Here is a 20,756-nt window from a genome sequence, read left to right as displayed (position 1 = left end):
AACAGATTCTTAGTATATACCAGATATATAGATCCTCCATCATGTTGGGGGATGCGTGGAGTGAGTTTGACTCATTTTACAAGTTAGTTGATGCTACCATTATAATCAAAGTTATCAAGCTTCTGATCAAATCTCATCTTTATTAAATTCATTATTTATACTTAATTCAAATTTGGTCTGGTGATAATATATCAGATTTATTTACTAATAAATTTTAAAAATTTTATTTATTGTATCAATACATAAAATATTAGTTTAATGGTGAGATACCAGTTCCATTTGGCATAGTTAAGTGTTCCAAGTCTCATTTCATATATTTTTATACTTAATATTATTGGTTTGGTGATAATATATCATATTGATTTACTAAAGATTGAGGTGTACCAAACCAATTCAACTTTCTAAACCTCATTCGATATAATTTTTTATACACCCGAAACAAACATTGATCGTATAATGATACATGAAACCCTTCTATTAAGTAATATTAAGGGTTCGAAACCTCATCTAATATATAATACCTAAAATTTTAGTATGATGGTGGTATATTATATCTAATTATTAGATGTTTCGACATATTTATACATAAAATATCAGTATGATGGTGTATTAAATCTATTTACTAAAGGATAGAAGCTTCGAAATCTACCACCGATTGATATGATCCATCCTTAAACTAATGTTAGTATAATAGTATGTTGATCAGCCTTGAAAATAAATATGAGAGAGATTTTGATAAACAAGTTTGGTTCAATGCACATACTTGGATGTCGTTGATGGAATGAAATCAAATAGATCCTCACTTGAAACAAGGCTAAGACCTAAAACAAGTGGGATTATTTGGTTTAGAATCTTGTATCTTACCAGTTCAATATATATTTAGGTGCATAATAAACCGATTATAAATAGAATACATAACATAATTAGAGAGATAAATTATTGGATCAAAGTAATTATAAGAATTAAGTAGATCATGATCAAATTATATCCAAATGTAATAGACTTTATGTTTGTTGAATCTAATTAATTCAACCATTATATGATCATGTACAATAACTAAGATCTTAGCCATGGAAAGTATTAGTGTTGAAATGTTATTTAGTGTATAAATAATCATCCTGAAATATATTTATGAGCGTAGATTAAATATTTTTAAAATAAAAAAATTACTCGTAAAAGAAAATATAAACTCATTTATGCATGAATCTATTTTAATATTTTTTATATTTATTTGACACACATTTACTGACTCCTCTAGTATGATAATTTCCCTTATTATGAATGAATATCTTTTGAATACATGCATAATAAATAAAAGTGTATACATAAATAAATACTTATAATATATAACGATATATATGTGGATGATATAACCTATGATGATACGTCATTAACTGATGCACTTAAGGAATAAAGCACATGATAGTTAGATAATATTTTTATTAATCATTCGAAGGAACTTGTCCCTCTTTAGCCCATAAGGATCTCATATGAGTTCTCTTTATTAATTATTAAAAATAAAGAACTCCTATCATACAATAATCTTTTTATTAACCATCGAGAAAGTAAAATCTCCGATGTCATCTCAGTATATCATAATATTGTTGATGATGATAATATTATTTTATATACAAGCATACGACAACGAAGGCATAACATTACTTAATGGGTGGTTAAGGCTATGTATGATATGGTTTTTCTCCATTAACCGGTGGGATAACGCATCCATTAGATTATCGAGTCAGTGAGATACTTGCATGGCTGATTGCATCCGTGCATGACATTGTTGGAATGCATACTGCATGAGTTCTTATGATTTATATACTCGAGAATATATATTATACTTGACTAGCATGTTGTTATTAGCCTTTCTCGTGAATCTTTATTTCCTATTCAGAATTTATGCTCATTAGAAACTTCGGTGTAAATGGTTCCATGATAATATAAAGAAAATTTCAAATTAGAAGAATAATTAGAGCAACGCCCCATATGGAAATAGAATTAGGTCGTCGACTATTTATCGTAAAAAATGTGACGAATAATTTTAAGGCGATACTAATAAGTAGTGGATCATTAAAGAGAAAGTTCATGCACAATGTAATTTCTCCGATGAACAAGTTAATTTGTATATAGACGTCATAAGATTTTGAGATCGAATTCCATCTTCATCACTTACCATTTAGAAAAAAAAAATCAAAAACAAGAAAGCTCTTAATAGGGAGGATGCACATAGGTGGCTCCAGCTATTATTATTCATCTTATTAGAAATCACATTACAAATTCTCGTTTAACCATCTCTTCGCTTCCACAGCGGTTTCTTTTTTTTCTTCCATTTATATGGCCTCTAAGTGATTTGGTAAGATTTTATGTTTTTCGGAGAAATATCTTTTAATGCCCATGAAAAGAATTCGTAAAAAAGCGAGACGATCCTGACCGTTGATCAGTCGATGTCCTTTTATCTTTAGTTGAATTGCTTGTCCCTTCTTCGGATTTATTTGTGGAGGTCGCAGTTCTGAGACTCGACACGCATCTAACGATCAATAGAATGCGGCCAAAAATCTTTCCATCATCCACGTGGCTGTACAGGAAACAAAAGACTTACCACTTTTATCCACAGCAGCCGGTCCGCGATCCACTCACTGGATTCACGACATCCCGACAGACACGAGTCTGAGAGAGCCGTCGATATCACGCGAGAAAAAGGGCATCTCGCGCGAGCGAACGCCTCTCGTCTTGGAAGTTAGCGGATGTTACGGAGAATATCGACCCGATTTGAACTCCGAGCTCTCGCGTCCGCGAGAACTGAATCCGCCCGACCCCTCCTGCGCTTATCAGATAGGCAAATTTGCTTATTAAATAGGAACGTTGCCTTATCGGTGATAAGTCGGTGAAAGTTGGAGGGAGGGAGAGGACTACAAAACCGCATCGAAGAAAGGGGAGCCGAAGTCGATCGGGTCACCAAACCCTAGACTCTCTTTCTTGGCCTTCGATTTGTCGCGCGGTCATCTTGATTTCGACGCCTTCTCCTTCGAATCCGTTGTGCTCCGCCTCTCGGCCGCGCCTCCGGCTCTAATTCGATATCCTCGTCGCCGTTCCTCGCCGGCGTCTCGGCTCTGATCGCCGGATATGTCGTCGCTGAGTCGGGAGCTGGTGTTCCTGATACTCCAGTTCCTGGATGAGGAGAAGTTCAAGGAATCCGTGCACAAGTGAGTCTTTTGGGCGGGTTTCGTTTGGATTCTTGGCCGCTCGGTTCTTTTTTTGTATCGGATGGTTTTGGCTTGAGAGTTCTCGTTTTTGCGCGGTTTTATGGCAGGCTTGAGCAGGAAGCGGGGTTTTTCTTTAATATGAAATACTTCGAGGAGAAGGTGCAGGCGGGAGAGTGGGAGGAAGCGGAGAAGTACCTCTCGGGATACACCAAGGTTGATGATAACAGGTATTCGATGAAGATTTTCTTCGAGATTAGGAAGCAGAAGTATCTAGAGGCGCTTGACAGGTTCGTTCGTCTTTGGTTCTTCTTTCCTATCCGTCTTTTGATTCGGCTATTTTCGGTTATTCTGTGTATATATTCTATATTTTATACTTACAGAGAATATTGCTTCTTGTCCCCATCTGAAGTCTTGTGATTGTACTATGCTCAGGCATGACAGGGCAAAGGCAGTTGAAACACTCATAAAGGATCTCAAGGTTTTCTCAACGTTTAATGAGGATTTGTATAAAGAAATTACTCAGCTTCTCACCCTTGAAAACTTTAGGTGATTTATCTTTCTTTATAATATGTCCATGATTTTGGTTTAATCAGGTTCAGACAATTGCTCGTTTCCCTTTTATGAATTATTGTGTTTTCTGAGAAAGGGATCATTTAAATGCCAGAATAAGAAAAGGCAAAGAACAAAAAGTTTTTGCTGAGTACTGTTGAAAAGGTACCTTTTGATACTAAAAGTCATGATAGCTTTGGTAGCTTCCAAAATTTTGTAGATTAAATCATTAATTGACTCATTAAATTCTGTATTCTGATTGCACAAAAGCAGTGTGGGCTAAAATTGAAAATTGTAGATTGTTTTACTAGCACTGTTTGTAACTTCACAAGTGCAATAAATGTCATTTTTTTAATTAAAGTGAGTGTATGAGCTATTGATTAGAGATTTTTCTATAAACTTTTGAGAAATCAGTATACTGATTTTTTTTTTGGCATATTTGCTTGGAATCAATTTACGAGGTTGATTGCACATTTCAAAGTAAGCAATTTTATTATTTTGACCTAGTTTCATTGATAAAAGTATTTTATTGTTTAAATACAGTAATTTTTGTTAAAAAATAGTCCGATATAGAACTTTATTGACAGTAGTTTTACGAATAAAATTGAAGCTGAAACCAGTGAAACATGACCTGAAATTGCCAAAATTGTGGTTCTTTTTTTAAATGTTTGCTTTGGCGATTGGCTGAAACCAGAATTGAATTGGTATGTCATACTGGCATACATTTTTATGCTGGAAGACTTGTAATATTTGTGTTTCTCAATAAGTAATCTTAGTTGCTTTCTGTTTGCTAAATTTGTTTATTATATCTGAGGTTTTGTTTTTTGATCCTTATTAGTGGCTGGTCCCTTTTCCTGCAGCAAGTCATACTTTATCACATTTATGCTTTCTACTACTCCTTATTAGAGTGTTATAATTATGTCACTATCAACTCACTGACTGGAATCTAATTCACTTCAAATATTGTCCTGCAGAAATTTTTGATCATTTTTTTTCATTTTACTCATTCACAGGGAAAACGAGCAGTTGTCTAAATATGGTGATACTAAGTCTGCTAGAAGTACCATGCTGGTAGAGCTCAAGAAGTTAATTGAAGCAAATCCTCTCTTTCGAGAAAAACTTGTCTTTCCTACACTTAAAGCTTCACGCCTGCGAACTCTGATTAATCAAAGGTAGATATTTATAATGGAGTACACTTTTATTTAGTTGAGGACTCTTTCTCTCAGATTACTGAGATTTTTAAATGATAAAAATATAAGTTCGATGGGCCCCTGTGGGCTGTTGTGTTGTAGCTTGCTAAATTGTGGCATAATGAATTGCAGCTTGAACTGGCAGCATCAACTCTGTAAGACTCCAAGGTCAAATCCTGACATCAAGACATTGTTCATGGACCATGCTTGCGCCCCTCCAAATGGAGCTCGTGCTTCACCAGTCTCTGTTCCTGTTGCAGCTGTTCCAAAGGCTGTTGGTACATATACACCACTTGGTGCTCATGGGGTATGTTGCTCCAAGATCAAGTCTCCTGTTGAATAAATTTTACTTGAAGAACATAACTTTTAGGACTATCTTCATTATCATGCAGCCATTTCCACCCCAGGCAGCTGCAAATGCTAGTGCTTTAGCTGGTTGGATGGCTAACGCTGCTGCTTCATCCTCTGTCCAGTCTGCTGTTGTTGCACCATCATCAATACCTCTTCCACCAAATCAAGGTTAAACTCTTCTTTTTTCTTATGTTTATAATGTTGGATGAAATTTTAACACCTTCTGGAAATGCTAATGATTATGCCTTCTCATTATTTGTGGAAGTAACAGTTATGTGTTCGTATTTCATCTCTTTGGGTCTCTTTTTTCAGAGTTGAGACTAGGTTCAAGAAACATGTAAAAGGAGGATTGGAGTGGCTTTTCTATCATATTTGAGATTTCATGCTTTGAATGATCTAAACTCATCCCCCTCTTGTTATATGATTCTTGAGGTCCTGTAATTCTTTATAGCTACTGGTTGATTAATGAATTTATGCAATGTAGCATTCATATAATCATTTTATTGCTGAAAGCATGAGTATGGTTAAATTAGTTAAATTGTTCTAAGGATGTCTTGGATTCCTTGGACATTTTATTTACTATATTATGTTTATGTGTCCATCTCTTTGATTTGAGTGGACTAAATATAAAGGTTAATATGGTGAGAGCTTTGCAGATGCATGTTGAGGTTATTCCACTAGGTTTCCTTTCTGCCATGTAAAAAAATGTGAAGAAAACTTATTTATTCTAATTTATTCTTTTATTTCAGCAGTCCCCATCTTGAAACGCCCAAGAACTCCTCCGAATGCTATTGGCATGTCAAACTATCAAAATGCTGAATCTGAGCAGATGATGAAACGTCTACGGTCTGGCGCACATCCAGTTGACGAGGTTTGATGTAATTTTTGAAGCTTAATGTAGCAAAATTCATGTGTAAATTATACCTATGTTATCTATACCATATACTACTTTGTTTCTGAGTTTTATCTTTGCATCTTCCTTAGCAGGTTAGCTATCCTGCACCTCACCCACAAGTTACATGGTCGCTGGATGACCTGCCAAGAGTTGTAGCCTGCTCCTTGACAGAGGGATCCAATGTGACTAGCATGGACTTTCATCCTTTTCATCATACATCACTTCTTGGTATGACTATGACTATCTAAATTTCTTCTGGTGCTAATTGAACCTAAATTTAACTCTTTATACTCTATCTTCTCCTCCTCCCCTTTAGTGGGCTCCAACACTGGTGAAATCACACTTTGGGAGATTGGTATCCAGCAGAAGTTGGTGTCCAAGCCATTTAGAGTATGGGATACGGCTGCTTGTTCACCACAATTCCAGGTCTAGAGAATGATTCACTTTTTCGTTTCTTTTGGAATGCAACTTCCATTACCGTTGAGATATATTCCGTGTGATAGTTTATGTTAGAGAACTTAGTATCTGCTGATTCCTGTTTCCCTTTCCTGTCTCCCTCTATTCTTGTTTCATTCCTTTTGTGTTCTTAATAATGTCAGAGATAAGAATGTTATTCGTTACATCGGAGATGCATTCTAGTGTTTAATAAATTAATTTTAGATTGCTGCCTACAACGAAGCTCAAGTTGCAGGGCAGAGAACAGAAACTATTTTTGTTTTGGTCACAACTAGATCAAACTATTTGGTTGCTTAACACAAAATTGACTCAAAGTTTCTGCATCACAAAATTTTTACACATCAGTTGTTATATCTCATGTTGCAATTAAGGATTGCTTAATCTTGATGCTCTTCCACTTCCCATTTATAGCTGCGGATTGGCATAATTTCATTTGCTGCTCCAATCTGATTGAGACACACATACACATCCTTGAAACCATCAACAAATACAGAGGGAAAAATAACACACACACACACACACACACATGAGCACATCATTGAAACCATCAACAAAGACAGGGAAAAATAAAACAAGGCTCCAGATTGCCAACATTTGCTATTCCCTCTATTAATAATCATTAAACTTGTAGCTGAGTAGAATAATTGCAATTTTTAGATGGTTGAGATTAAGGAATGTAATCAGTATGGATCTGGTCCATGCTGGTGTACAAAACACAGTTTGCCAACATATACCGTGGCAGCATTTGGATTTCTGTGTTGACGCCCCTTCTCCTCCCAGTTAATGTCTGGACTGGTAATACCATCCGTTGCGGACAAAATTGAATTCCTTGATAACAACTATAAGGCAAAATGTTTGGATTTTGTTATCATCAGTGTCCAACCAACTTATTTCTTATTGTTTTATGTTTTTATAACTTATTTACATGCTGGCATTTACATAATTGTACTGCTTGCACCAACTTGTGTAATGAAATAAACATTTAGGGGTCACAAATTCTTATATTTAGAAACACTATTGATGAAACTACTAGTGGACTCTATGGCCACTTCTTAGGTTTTAATAAGAATTTTGCAAGTGAACTGATTGGTAGTCATCAAGCAATTTTATCATTAGTTTATTTTCTTAATGGAAAACATTTTAGAAACAATGGGCTTTAACCCTTTAATATCTGTCAACTTGATCAACAGGTAAGATCCATGTCCATCTTTTCCAACCTTAAGATGCTTTTTATGTTTTAACTGCAAATATTGAGAATCAGCTATAAGTATAACCAAGCTCTTTAGTTTCCAAATATTTGGTATGAGGATTAAGAGAGATTTGTAGAGTGAAGGCAGCTTTGATGATTGCTGTTACCAGCAGTTGTTAGAAGTTGGAGATAGCATTGGTTGGGGATAAGATAGAGAAAATCATTTGTGGTTTAACATGTCAAAAGAAAATCATTTGTGGTAAGTTGACTGAAATTTAAGGTCCATTAGGAGGAAAGAGGAATAATGAAGAAGAATGGTTAGAAACACACTATTATTATCCTTGAAGTTGGAAGTTGGCATGGGCAGCACTGTTGTGACATGTTAGGGGCATGGTGCATGGTGCATGGTGCCATGTCTAGAATGTGTGTTTAATGCTGACATAGCTTGCCACTAAGCTGCTATTCATTTTCACATTTTTCCTTACAAGTTGTTTCCAGACATAGTGCCTTTCTGCAACATTTTAGAATTGATTAGGTTCCATGTTTTTTTATATGACCAGGTCAAAATGTTGAATAAAATTTATGTGGATCTTGGGCTGATAAGCAAGTTCATTCACGAGTTCAGTCTAGGTTGGAAGAAGTAACTGGTTGTGGACTAGTGTCCATTAATTTGTCTATATTCTAATGTGGTCCATGCCAGTTCCTTAACCAATTTAGTGGTCTATGTATGTGCAACATTCTGTTTTTCTGATTGTATTGCCTCTGCTTGTTTAAGTAGCCCATATGTTCTTGTCAAGTATCCATTTTTCTAGATTAGTAATATCTTGATATGCATATTGTTCATCTTCTATTGTCTGAATTAGTTATAGGCAAATATGATATCAGGACTAGTTTTTCTCTCTGAAATATGTCAAAATTTCATTGCTTGAGGTGTGTTATGCATTTTACAGAGTGCCATTGTCAAAGACTCTTCTATATCTGTCACTCGAGTTATTTGGAGTCCAGATGGAAGTTTAATAGGTATCTTCCTCTTGGATATGATCAAGTAAATTTACTATTTAATTTGCTCCTATTACAGTTGTCTAAATTTGAGTTGTGTTCACAGGGGTTGCATTCTCGAAGCACTTGATTCATATACATGAATATCAAGCACCAAATGATCTCCGTCTATTTGAACTCCGCCAATTTGATCTCCGCCAACTTTTAGAGGTGGGTTGGAACAGTTTGATTTATATGTCTCAGTGGAATATAAGTGAGATTTCTTTTTTTCTTATCAGATTGATGCTCATGTTGGTGGAGTCAATGATATTGCATTCTCTCAACGAGATGAACGACTGTGTGTGGTCACTTGTGGAGATGATAAGCTAATAAAGGTGTTAACTGTCAAATCCTGTCTTTTGTTTAAATTCTCATATTTTCACCTTCTTTTATGGATATTTTTGCAAAAACTGCAGGTATGGGATCTAAGTGGTCAAAGGCTTTATGTCTTTGAAGGACATGAAGCACCTGTCTATTCTATATGCCCCCACCGCAAGGAGAATATTCAGGTACTTTGTTGATTGCTTGTTTTTACCTGGCAGCTATTTCTCTAAAGCCATATAGTTTGTTCCACTGATATTGTTGTTTCCTTATCAACTTTATGTATTATGGAACTTTTTTACATTAGTTGGCATTGAATAACAAACATACGTTGTGTCAACTCTTGAACTGACATGCCATTCACCTAAACTATACCTATTGTTTTCTCTAGTTCAATGCGTTGTAATAACATCTTCTGTTCTGCTTCATAGTTTATCTTCTCAACTTCCGTTGATGGAAAAATAAAGGCTTGGCTGTATGACAACGTGGGATCTATGGTTGACTTTAATACCCCTGGGCACTTGTTTACCACAATGGTTTACAGTGCCGATGGAAGTCGGTAAGATGTGTAATATCATTAATTTATTCTATTTGATGCTACATTCCTTCAAACTTTGGTTGGCTTGTCCATGAACTATCTATTTTCTTGAAATGCAGACTCTTCTCATGTGGGACTAGCAAAGATGGGGACTGTATTCTTGTTGAGTGGAATGAAAGTGAGGGATCCATAAAGAGGCAATATTCTGGGTTCCGGAAGAAGTCCACGGTTGTTGTTCAGTTTGACACTTCCCAGAATCATTTTTTGGCTGCTGGTGAAGATAACCAAATAAAATTTTGGAGTGTTGACAGCATTAACATGCTGGCAAGTACTGATGCTGATGGTGGACTTCCTGTAAGTGTTTTGTATGTAGTGCTACATGAACTGATATTACGTTATTCTACTCTTTGACATGGCCGTACCAATTATTTCAGAGTCGTCCACATTTGAGATTCAACAAGAAAGGAAATCTTCTTGCTGTTGCAACAGTAGATAATGGCTTTAAAGTATTAGCTAATGCAGATGGCCTTGCGGCACTACGAGCCTTTGGAAATCGCTCTTTTGAACCATTTAGAGCTCAACATGAAGCTACTCCTATCAGGGTGAGATATTCTTTTTCCAAAATGAGATATATTTGTTGGTTCTAACGAATAATTATTTTTATCAGGTCTCAAATTCTCCTGTGGTGGCAAGCATCTCACCAAACATCAGTAATGTTGAATCATTGGACAGAAATTCTCCTGCGAAACCATCTACTGTTCTTGTATGTTCAGTGTTAAAAGAAAAATCTTGTGCTTCTTATCATTTCCTTGGATATGTTTGCCCCATCGTGATGTTATTTGACAATTTAGCTTTGGAAATATTTGGACACCAATTTTTATTTGCTAAGTCTATATATAATTATATGTATATATATGTATTATGCATGTACTGGTCACAGAATAACCACAGGCACATACAGATTTCTTAATATATCTATTATAGTAATTATTTGTATATGCATTTATATCTATTGCAACTAAGGACAACCCGTACATCTTTTAAGGGCTTAGCTTTATAGTCAGCAAGCTCCTGTTGGTTCCTTTCCAAGGACAAATAAGGAAAACCCATCTACTATCTTTTAAGGGCTTAGCTTTATAGTCAGCATGCTCTTATTGGTTTCCTCTCCAAGGACAAGTCTTTAGACTATTGGAATATATGTTACTCCCATTGCATGTACATGTTGCCTAGATATGCAATCGGTCTTTCAGTTGAGCCTGTTCCTATATGACTTTAGTGAATTTTATTGCAGAATGGAGGTGATATAACTCCTAGAAATGTAGATAAGCCAAGAATATCAGAAGAATTGCCAGATAAGATGAAGTCATGGGAGTTGGCCGAAGTTTTTAATCCACAACAATGCCGAGTTGCTACCATGCCAGAGACTGATTCTGCCAGCAAGGTGGGTACCACATTCAGCTTGTTTGTTTTTTTAATGCTGGTACAGTTGTACTTTTGAAACTCAAAGCTTTAACAATTGTTAATTGCAATTACAGGTCACAAGGCTTCTTTATACAAATTCTGGTGTTGGCTTATTAGCTCTGGGGTCCAATGCTATTCAGAGGGTGTGGAAATGGAGTCGCAATGAGCAGAATCCAAGTGGCAAGGTAGTTGTTTTTTGCATTTATACCTTTTATGGATTTTTGGATTACTTACATGGAAGTACTTAAGTTCATCTGCTGTTAAAAGGCCACGGCTAGTGTTGTGCCGCAGCATTGGCAACCAAACAGTGGTCTTCTTATGACCAATGATGTATCGGATACAAGTCCAGAAGAGGCAGTTCCTTGTATTGCGCTCTCAAAGAATGACTCGTATGTAATGTCTGCATGTGGTGGGAAGGTTTCCTTATTTAACATGATGACATTCAAGGTAAGGTGTCAATGTCTAATCCAAAGCTGTGGTTGTTAGCACCAAGTATATCTAAGGTATATGCCTACATATTCTTGTAGGTAATGACAACTTTCATGTCACCCCCACCTGCTTCGACATTCTTAGCATTCCACCCACAGGACAACAACATTATAGCAATTGGAATGGAAGATTCAACCATCCACATATACAATGTTAAGGTGGATGAGGTAATAACTCTTCTGAATTGAGCTTCTTCTTTCGATTAGCTTATGCTAACTTTGTGTATTTGTCAGGTCCAAACAAAATTGAAAGGTCACCAGAAGCGCATAAGTGGGCTGGCATTTTCCAACAATCTTAATATACTTGTATCTTCTGGAGCTGATGCACAGGTCAGTAAGAAAATTGGTCATTGGTTTATGTTTTCTGTTCTAAATACTCAAATCATAGTCATCTATCAACTTCAGTTTTTCCTGCATGTTATAACTAGAATAATTATATGAATATGTAATTCCATAGTTAGAGTATGTTCTTTAGCATAATACAAAAAGCATATTCTTCTGTGAAGATAAATGTGTGTAGGTGTGTTTATGGGCATCTATAGTGCTTAAAATAGGGGATTTGCTATGCATACACACAGAAATTGTCAGGTTTGAGAATACCTCAAGTTGCTTGAAGTATAGAATGTCTTGGATAGTTCCTTCTATTTTCTACTAGGGTTATGGTTCATGTCCTGTTTGTTTTTGGTTGCAATATTTGCAGAAACAAACGTATTTATGGTAATATACGATAAAGATATGCCCCAAGCAGATAAAACAACTAGATCATATTTAGCAGATGGAAGGCAGAAATTTTTGCTTTATGGTTTTCTGGAGCTTTGGTCATTGCATGGAAAGAAAGGACCTTTTAGGTTACACTTTTATGTTATGAATCATGGAACATGTTTTATTGTAATTTCAATTTGCTATTTTTTGCTTAAAACTTTGAGCTGTAGGAATTGGATGTTCCTTGTCATTGCAGAGGACGTCTAGATAGTCTGTCATAATTGATTTTTATTTGCAATTTCTAGTTCTGCTGTTGGATTTGAAATTTGATATTTATGTTTCAGCTCTACATATGGAGTACTGAGACTTGGGAGAAGAAGAAATCTGTAGCTATTCAACTGCCTGAAGGGACGAAGTCAGTTGGTGACACCCGAGTCCAGTTTAATTCTGATCAAAGCCGCTTGTTAGTTGTCCACGAAACACAGCTAGCTATATATGACACCTTGAAAATTGAGCGTATCCATCAGGTGTCTATTGTTCGGAGAATTGTTTCATCATGATATATTTTGGATGTCACTCATATTGGATGCTTTCTTCTTTGCAGTGGGTTCCTCAAGATGCCTTACCTGCTCCTATATCGTATGCTTCATATTCGTGTTTCAGCGAACTTGTTTATGCTTCCTTTTGTGATGGTAATATTGGTGTCTTCGATGCTGACAACTTGAGATTAAGATGCCGAATTGCCCCATCCACATACATGTCACCTGCTGCTGCAAGCAGGTAAACTGTGTTTCTTTGTAGTATCGTGATCCTATGTAACAGTGGAATTTTATCAGTTTCTTGAATGAAGTTATCTAGTGATAGTTGCTTACATTTGTTAATTTACAATGACCATTCTTCAAACATTGCTACGTTTGCAGTTTTAGTCAGAGCATCGTTAGAATTGTGGATTCACCTGCTGATCAACATTCATTTTCATTTTTCAGCAACCCAACATATCCTCTTGTGATTGCGGCCCATCCGCAAGAGCCAAATCAATTTGCAGTTGGTTTGACAGACGGAGCAGTAAAAGTAATAGAGCCATCAAAGTCCGAAGGAAGGTGGGGGGCTCCCACACCTGTTGATAATGGGGTACATGTTCGCAGGATGCAGACATTATCAACTACAAGCAATCCTGCTGCGGACCAGCCCCAAAGATGATTGCTTCTATTATTGGACAAAGAACCCATACTTGTGTAGCATCGATTTTTAGGTTTCATTTCACTTGTTTCAGTTTTTCTTCTATAACTATCATGTGGTTCCAGAAACGTAACTATGAAAAGGAAACAATAAGAAGAATGTGTTAGTGTATGATACTAGTGGATACTAATTGGATGATTAAGTTCTCATAATTAGTAAAATTCTTACTTGACATTCTCGTCAGCAATATCTTCTCAAATGTTTTGTACTGTCTGATCTATGATCACATAACTCATTGATGTTGGCAAATCATGGATCTTATTGTTTTTTTTTTTTTAGGTTGCTTGGAACAGCGCCTTTGTGATTGTTGATTATCCTATATGGCTTTTGTGAGATACTAATGTTTAGTAGTAAGTTTGGTGTTATTGTGGTCTCTCATTGGTTCAATCTACTGATTTTATAGAAGTTGATCATTTGTCTTGTGATGATGTATGGGTCAGGCCAAGGTTCGCAATACTGTACCGTATCGGTATTTCGACTTGGGTTCGGTACTGGTACGATACCGGTAACAGGCGGTCCGCGTACCGATAACCAATCGGATCGGTATGTACCGCCTGTATCGGGCGGTACGGTTCGGTATGGCAAGGTTATAAATAAGTATACTTGATTGAGCAAGATTCATCTCTTCTTGATCGAAGTTGGAATAATTGGAATCGTCTTTGGAAACTATCTATTTCCCCTCGCATATTGGAAATTATTTCACCAAAAACTATTCTATATTTCATCATTTAATTTGATCTACTTGGTTTCTTTAAATCTATACTTGCTTACATTTGATCAACGTTTGCGTAGTGGGAGACTTGTGCGTTTGGTCCGGCCACTATACCCGCGCCATTGGCAATAATTTGGTAGGCTGCCTCGGTGAGGTGCAGCCCGTCCCAAGAAACGTAGCTCCATGGATCGCTGCACAACGTCGACGTCGGATCACCGCAGGTCACGGAGGAATTGTAGTCGTAGGGCCCCTCGCCCCCACAGCAGGCCTCCAGAGTCGACCTCATCCCTGCACCCGTTTCATTCGCTAGGTAATGGCATGTATCCGTCGTCACAAGACAAGACAAGACGCAGTAGCTCACCGAATTGGCTTGGAGATGTGTAGATGGCCATCATAGCTCCATAAATGTCAGCGTAGATGATGGTGGAGTGTGGGTGGGCTCGCCGAAGTCGACGGAGCACGCGCTGCAGCAGCAGGTTGTGATACTGCGATAACTCGTTCAGCCACTTGAGGCAACCCGTCGCTGGATCGTACGCCTCGGCGTTCCGAGTCCGGAACCTGGTGAGGAACAGAGGGACGCACCCCAGTGGGAAGACCCCGGAAACCAACACCGTCTTCGCCCCGGTCCGAACCAGCGCCTGGAGATCAGTCAACGTGAGTTTGTCAGCGACGGAGGAGTCGACCGTGCGGAAGCAAATCACCGGCAGGGCGAGGTTGAAGCCGGCTTACGTCGATGGCCGCACCGATTGCGCGCGCGACAGGGGCGACGAGGGCTTGTGCGGACTCCATGGGGTTGTCGCCGACCAAAACAGAACTGTAGTCGTTCGCCCCAATCTCCCCCATGATGAACAGCGACTTGCTCAGAGCGTCATTCGGGGCTCTCGCCACAAATGGATTAGCAGAGACAAAGAGGCACCGATTTATTAACGCTCAAAAAGATACTTAATATGACGTGGCACAATAACTTTGTATAAGATCCATTAAAGTTTGAATTAAATTAATGATCAATAAAAAATGAAGTCGTCGGTGTTTGCCACCGGTCGAGTGGAAACTCCGACGAGTGTTAGCACCGCCACGAACTAGGATTACCCAGACACAGATGTTACTTAATCGATTCGCTTCTGTGTCCTTCTTCCAAATCGTGGCTACGACTTTGGTATATCGAGTTCGAATCGGGAGCTGGTGATTCAACAAACGAGCATACGGGACAGAGGTAGGGGAAAGAGCACATACCAAGAACAGAGGGAGACGACAGCAGTTGCTCGAACCACTTGAGCTGCGTGCCCAAGGAGTAATCCTCCCATGTGACGTTGAATCCCTCGGCCTCGTAGAAGGCGTTGCTGAGCGCGCAGGCTCCTGCCACGGCAAAGTTGGCCCCGTAGACGAATCCCTCGCTGCCGCGCCCTGCAGGATATGGCCGCACCAGAGGCAGCCCCGTGGTTTGTGCTACAACACCAGGTATGCCCACCATATGTTAGCTATAAGTTCTGCTTCTCAATCCTAGTGTTTTATATGGAGCAGAAAGAGGAAAGAGAGATGTGTGAGAGAGCGAGAGAGGGCAATATGCATACCGATGAAGTCTAGGATGATTCGGCCATCGGAATAGCGGCCGTTAGGTCGATGGAAGTAGGTCTCGCCGTAGGGAGGCCGGTTAGCCTGATCCTTGCCGCCGGAGAAGAAGGCCAAGTTTCCGGTGTCGGCGAGCGAGTCGCCGAAGCTAAAGATGGCGGAGTAGCGGGCAGTGGATGGGGTGACGACGCTCGGCAGCAGGAGGAGATTGATGGCGAGGAGGATGAGATGGAGGGGGAAGGACGATGATGCCATGGATGGATGGATGGGTGGGAGGGCAACGCGTCTCGGTGCCCAAATAATTAGGAGGCCTACAGTAGCTTAATTATGAGTCTGCCTTGCAATTATTACAAAGGCAGCACTGCAACCTGTGATGCCAAAACACATGGTCTGTCTCTCATTCATCGTAACGGATCGATGATTAAATCGCAGGGGTTGTTACACTGAATGCCACGATCACTCTTTTTTATATTGTTATAGGATGTTTACCTTTTGAGCGAATTCTTAAAAAAATTATTTTTAAATTTTTTTTGCAGAACAATATTATTACTTTAATTTTTTTTAAAATAATAGTACTTGGTCCTATTAAAAAATTATTTTATTTTATTTTATCAGACTGATCGTAGTCTTCTCTTGTTTTGAGGGTTAACTATCGTCCACAATTTCCTTTCGTTGTGTGGGATCATCTTTTTTTTGTTTGTAGTCTTCACACGAGCGTTGATCATCCCCTTTCACTGTAGCCTTTGCAAGAGGGTTGCTCACCTCACTCCACTATAATGGGTTGGGTTGGACGAATAGGACAATAACAAAGGATAAATGATTCGTTTAAAAAAATATATATTATTTCAAAATTCTTTAAAGCAGGGATGATCTATAGGAAATTTCAAATATGATAGATTTTTTTGGGGAATTCATCATTATCTTTTTATATTTTAGATGCGATACTTAAGGGTCTATAAGAAGTATTCTTTTTTAATATATTTTATGGAGGTTCGAATTATAAAATTTTAATTGAGAAGAAAATTACCTGAATGATTTTGCTCTTATCACATTGAATTTATTCATAAGAAATATGATGTCACGGATATGTCAATCCCATATGTCATAAATATGAATGTTATCATCTATAATAATATAAGTGATTTAGCTGATAATAGTAAATTTACCTTATCCATATAAATCATTTGTGATGATTTGAGTTGATAGGATATAATTGATCAAAATGGTTAAATCTAGACCCCAATTGTACTATAGTACTCTATTAAGCCAATTTAACCAACCTTTCGTGTGTGTATATATATATATATATATATATATATAAAGTGACTTTCATTATAAATATTACCTTTGGGTATCATTATATTTTTCATTTTATTCTTAATTTTTTCCTCTATAATTGTTAGGATCGATAAATATTTTCTTTGGATGCTCTAAAGAGTTTCTATCCTATAAATCTAGAAAAGATTAAGAGAAGAGTTCTTTCGGTTTACATGGATAAATATACAAGAAGACCCTTTGTGCTTAAGTACATATAATAGTAAAGAATTTGACTTTCTCCATAGATAAGAAATTATTAAACTACGTTATATATTTTGATTTGTTATTTACTTATTGATCTCTTAATTTCTTTTGGTTTCAAGTTTCTTCTCCCTCCCTGATAAAAGTAATACAGAATTATGTCATTTTATTGTCACCTCCTTTACCCTTCAATTTACTTAATATTATTTTATAATTAAATATATGTTGAATTATGTCGATCTAGTGTGATCTTCAAAATCTAATATTTCAAGCTTTAGCTTAATATCCATGGATAAGAATCCCATCATGTAGTAGTCTCCAATAACATTCCTCTTTCTATAGTTCTCTCATGGAGACCGACAAGATCGGAGATGAATGCCACATGTATCATTTTAATCGAGCAACACCATTCATCTCCCTTGTCTTATAACAGATGCACATTATGCTCTATGGGTCACTATACTTATCTACTTAGTTCATCTTTCACAATGTGAATATGATCATTTCGGATGCCATATTTTGTATGACTTACTACTATTCATCAACATTTGTAAGAAGAATAATGTTACACCCTCAAATCAAAGGCCTACGATCCGCGGAATAACCATAAGATGGACTACTTCAAGTCTGACCTCAGCTTATGATCCGTCCAAGACGCCATGGGCAATGATTTGGTAGGCTGCCTCCGTGAGGTGCCCCCCGTCCCAACAAACGTAGCTCCATGGATCGCTGCACCTCACGGAGGAATTGTAGTTGTAGGGTTCCTCACCTCCACAGCACGCCACCATAGTCGACGCACCAGTGTGGGTGGGCTCGCCGAAGTCGACGGAGCTCGCGCCGCAGCAGTAGGTTGTGGTGCTGCGAGAACTCGTTTATCCACTTGAGGCAACCCGTTTCTGGATCGTACTCCGCGGCGTTCTGAGTCTCGAACTTGGCGGGGAACAGAGCGATGCACCCCATTGGGAAGATGCCGGAAACGAATACGGTCTTTTCCCCGGCCCGAACCAGCGCCTGGAGATCAGTCAACATGAGTTGGTCAGTGATGGAGGAGTCGACCATGGGAAGCAAATCGACGGCAGTGCGAGGTTGCAGCTGGCTTACGTCGATGGCCGCACCGATCGCGCACGCAACAGGAGCGACGAGGGCCCGTGCGGACTCGATGGGTTTGTCGTCGACCAACACAGAATTGTAGTCGTTCATCCCCATCTCCCCCATGATGAACAGCGACTTGTCCAAAACGTCACCGGAGGCTGTCGATAAATGACGGTAAATAACAGTAAATTTGTGCCTTCTCAGTGTTTGCCACTGTTTAGTGTAAATTCCTACAAGTGTTAGCACAGACGAAATAGGATTATGCAAGTACAGATGTGTCCTTCTTCGAAATCGTGGCTAGGAATTTGGTAGATCAAGTTGGAAACGGGAGCTGGCGGCTCGCCGGCCCAACTCCTGCCCGAGTCGCTCCAGATCAACTTTCGACTTGCGACTCGTTGGCACAGCTCTTGCCCGAGCCGCTCCAGATCGGTTCTCGACTTGCGGCTCGCTGGCCCAATTCCTGCCTGGGTACTTGCGACCCGCTGGCACAACTCTTGCCCGAGCCACTCCAGATCGGTTCTCGACTTACGGCTCGTCGGCCCAACTCCTGCCCGGGTCGCTCCAGATCGCTCCCGACTTGTGACCCGCCGACATCGAAACCTGAGCCCAGACTCAGTCACTCGGCCCGCAGGGCCAACCTTCAGACCGAGCCATGCCTCGCGGCCAATCTAATGCCCGAGTCGCATCTCGGCTGACCCAACGTTCGAGCCACGTCTCGCGGCCAATCTAATTCCCGAGTCGCATCTCGGCCGATCCAACGCCCGAGCCACGCCTCGCGGCCAATCTAATTCCCGAGTCGCATCTCGACCGATCTAATGCCCGAGCCACGCCTTGCGGCCAATCTAATGCCCGAGTTGTATCTCGGCCGATCCAACGCCCGAGTCACGCCTCGCGGCCAATCTAATGCCCGAGTTACATCTCGGTCGATTCAACACCCGAGTCACGCCTCGCGGCCAATCTAATGCCTGAGTCACATCTCGGCTGACCCAACGCTCGAGCCACGCCTCGAGGCCAATCTAATGCCCGAGTCGCATCTCAACCGATCCAACTTTCGGGCCACACCTCGCCGGCTTAGTCCGTTGTCCGAGTCACTCCATGACGATCCCCGACTTACGACTTGCGACTCGCTCCATCGCGATCCACGACTTGCAACTCGTCCTCCTAGATCCCATTCACGAGCAACCGATGTGGTCACACCACTCCGACCCCGGCACCCCTCTCGGCCCTTTCAAGACCCCACGGCACACCATGTCGAGGGGAGGGGTTGGGGGGAGGGGGGTTGGGGTGGGGATGGGAGGGGGGGAGGGGGAGAAGTGATAAGGCCTATTTTGGGTCCAAGACATGCCACACCCGGTGTCACACGCCAGGTCAGAATCCATACCAAGCCGTTGCTTGGCACGTCTCAGGAATCCCGAGACAGCACCGCCCCCAAGACACGATAAGTCAGAACCTATACCAAGGCATTGTTTGACACGTCCACCACGCCAACCCGTGTACGACCGACCCTCGAACAATAGTATAAAGACCTCTGGCCGGCATCTGACCCAGGAGGGAAAACAATTCCACCAATAACTGATTTGCTCGTCGGAGGGCCCACAGTTGGGAATCACCCAACGAAGGCCTTCTTTTTGTAGGAAAGCGGTCACCCGGAGCCACGAGCGCCTCGACCCGAAAATCGTCATCCAGTGAACGAGGGCGAGCTGTCACCTATCCCGGGAATGGAGAGACGCAGCTCGACGCAGATAACGCTCGGACCAAGAAACGTTGACCAACACCTCGTCACGAAGGCCTGACCTACCTTGGTGTCCAGCTTAACCGATAGAAAACTCCCGACATCGACCCGTGGACCTAGCCGTACTGACTCACCATCCACGGCACATCTGTTCACCAACAAGTTTGTCACAGGCTCAAGCTGCGTGCAATTCACGGGACAATCTACAGACAAACTGCATGCAATTAGCGGGACATGAGGCTCCAATCTACAGACAAACTGTAGTTGCACAGCGCGCAGCCGGAAGAACACTAGTTGAAGTAGCACAAGGGCCAAATGGTGGCAGTTCTACGTTTGCTGGAAAGCTCAGCAACCCTCAGCAAAGTTAAATTATTATTCTGTAATTTTAGATAGAATGTTAGATAGAATGTTAAAATTTAAGTTAACAATTTTAAGTTAAAAATTTCTGTAATTTAAGTTAAAATTTTTAACTTAAATTTTAGATAAAAAATGTTAGATAGAATGTTAAAA

The 20,756-nt window shown here is 39.7% G+C and overlaps 3 protein-coding genes across 7 annotated transcripts; 1 reads left to right on the top strand and 2 right to left on the bottom strand.

The window, feature by feature from the left end:
* The first annotated feature begins 2,946 nt into the window (after positions 1-2,946).
* Positions 2,947-13,806, top strand: LOC135653362 (protein TPR1-like). Of its 5 annotated transcripts, none has more exons than XM_065175267.1 (25): positions 2,947-3,206; positions 3,314-3,493; positions 3,639-3,752; positions 4,769-4,927; positions 5,078-5,252; positions 5,338-5,464; positions 6,049-6,167; positions 6,284-6,419; positions 6,508-6,617; positions 8,787-8,856; positions 8,942-9,045; positions 9,114-9,209; positions 9,291-9,383; positions 9,627-9,754; positions 9,853-10,087; positions 10,168-10,335; positions 10,401-10,496; positions 11,025-11,174; positions 11,269-11,379; positions 11,462-11,641; positions 11,722-11,850; positions 11,917-12,012; positions 12,729-12,911; positions 12,989-13,164; positions 13,371-13,806. In XM_065175267.1, exons 1-25 carry the CDS (start codon positions 3,127-3,129, stop codon positions 13,582-13,584), a joined length of 3,429 nt encoding a protein of 1,142 aa, XP_065031339.1. In that variant the 5' UTR covers positions 2,947-3,126; the 3' UTR covers positions 13,585-13,806. The 5 variants fall into 5 exon arrangements, with proteins under 5 accessions (XP_065031339.1, XP_065031338.1, XP_065031337.1 ...); XM_065175266.1 differs by having other exon boundaries at positions 6,046-6,167; XM_065175265.1 differs by having other exon boundaries at positions 2,981-3,206; positions 6,281-6,419.
* Positions 13,807-14,317: 511 nt separating this feature from the next.
* On the bottom strand, positions 14,318-16,253 carry LOC135652472 (GDSL esterase/lipase At1g31550-like). Its single transcript, XM_065173418.1, has 5 exons — positions 15,907-16,253; positions 15,569-15,781; positions 15,065-15,213; positions 14,697-14,973; positions 14,318-14,623 (listed from the first exon to the last, which is right to left on the bottom strand). Exons 1-5 carry the CDS (start codon positions 16,157-16,159, stop codon positions 14,391-14,393), a joined length of 1,125 nt encoding a protein of 374 aa, XP_065029490.1. The 5' UTR covers positions 16,160-16,253; the 3' UTR covers positions 14,318-14,390.
* Positions 16,254-18,187: 1,934 nt separating this feature from the next.
* LOC135652318 (GDSL esterase/lipase At2g27360-like) lies at positions 18,188-18,628 on the bottom strand. The gene has a single exon (XM_065173161.1). It carries the CDS (start codon positions 18,626-18,628, stop codon positions 18,188-18,190), a length of 441 nt encoding a protein of 146 aa, XP_065029233.1.
* Positions 18,629-20,756: the final 2,128 nt, after the last annotated feature.

The sequence above is a fragment of the Musa acuminata genome, chromosome BXJ3-11 (genome assembly GCF_036884655.1).
Source record: "Musa acuminata AAA Group cultivar baxijiao chromosome BXJ3-11, Cavendish_Baxijiao_AAA, whole genome shotgun sequence".
NCBI classification, from domain to species: Eukaryota; Viridiplantae; Streptophyta; class Magnoliopsida; order Zingiberales; family Musaceae; genus Musa; species Musa acuminata.
Note: the sequence above shows the minus strand (reverse complement) of the source record. Positions and strands in the feature narration are given on the sequence as shown.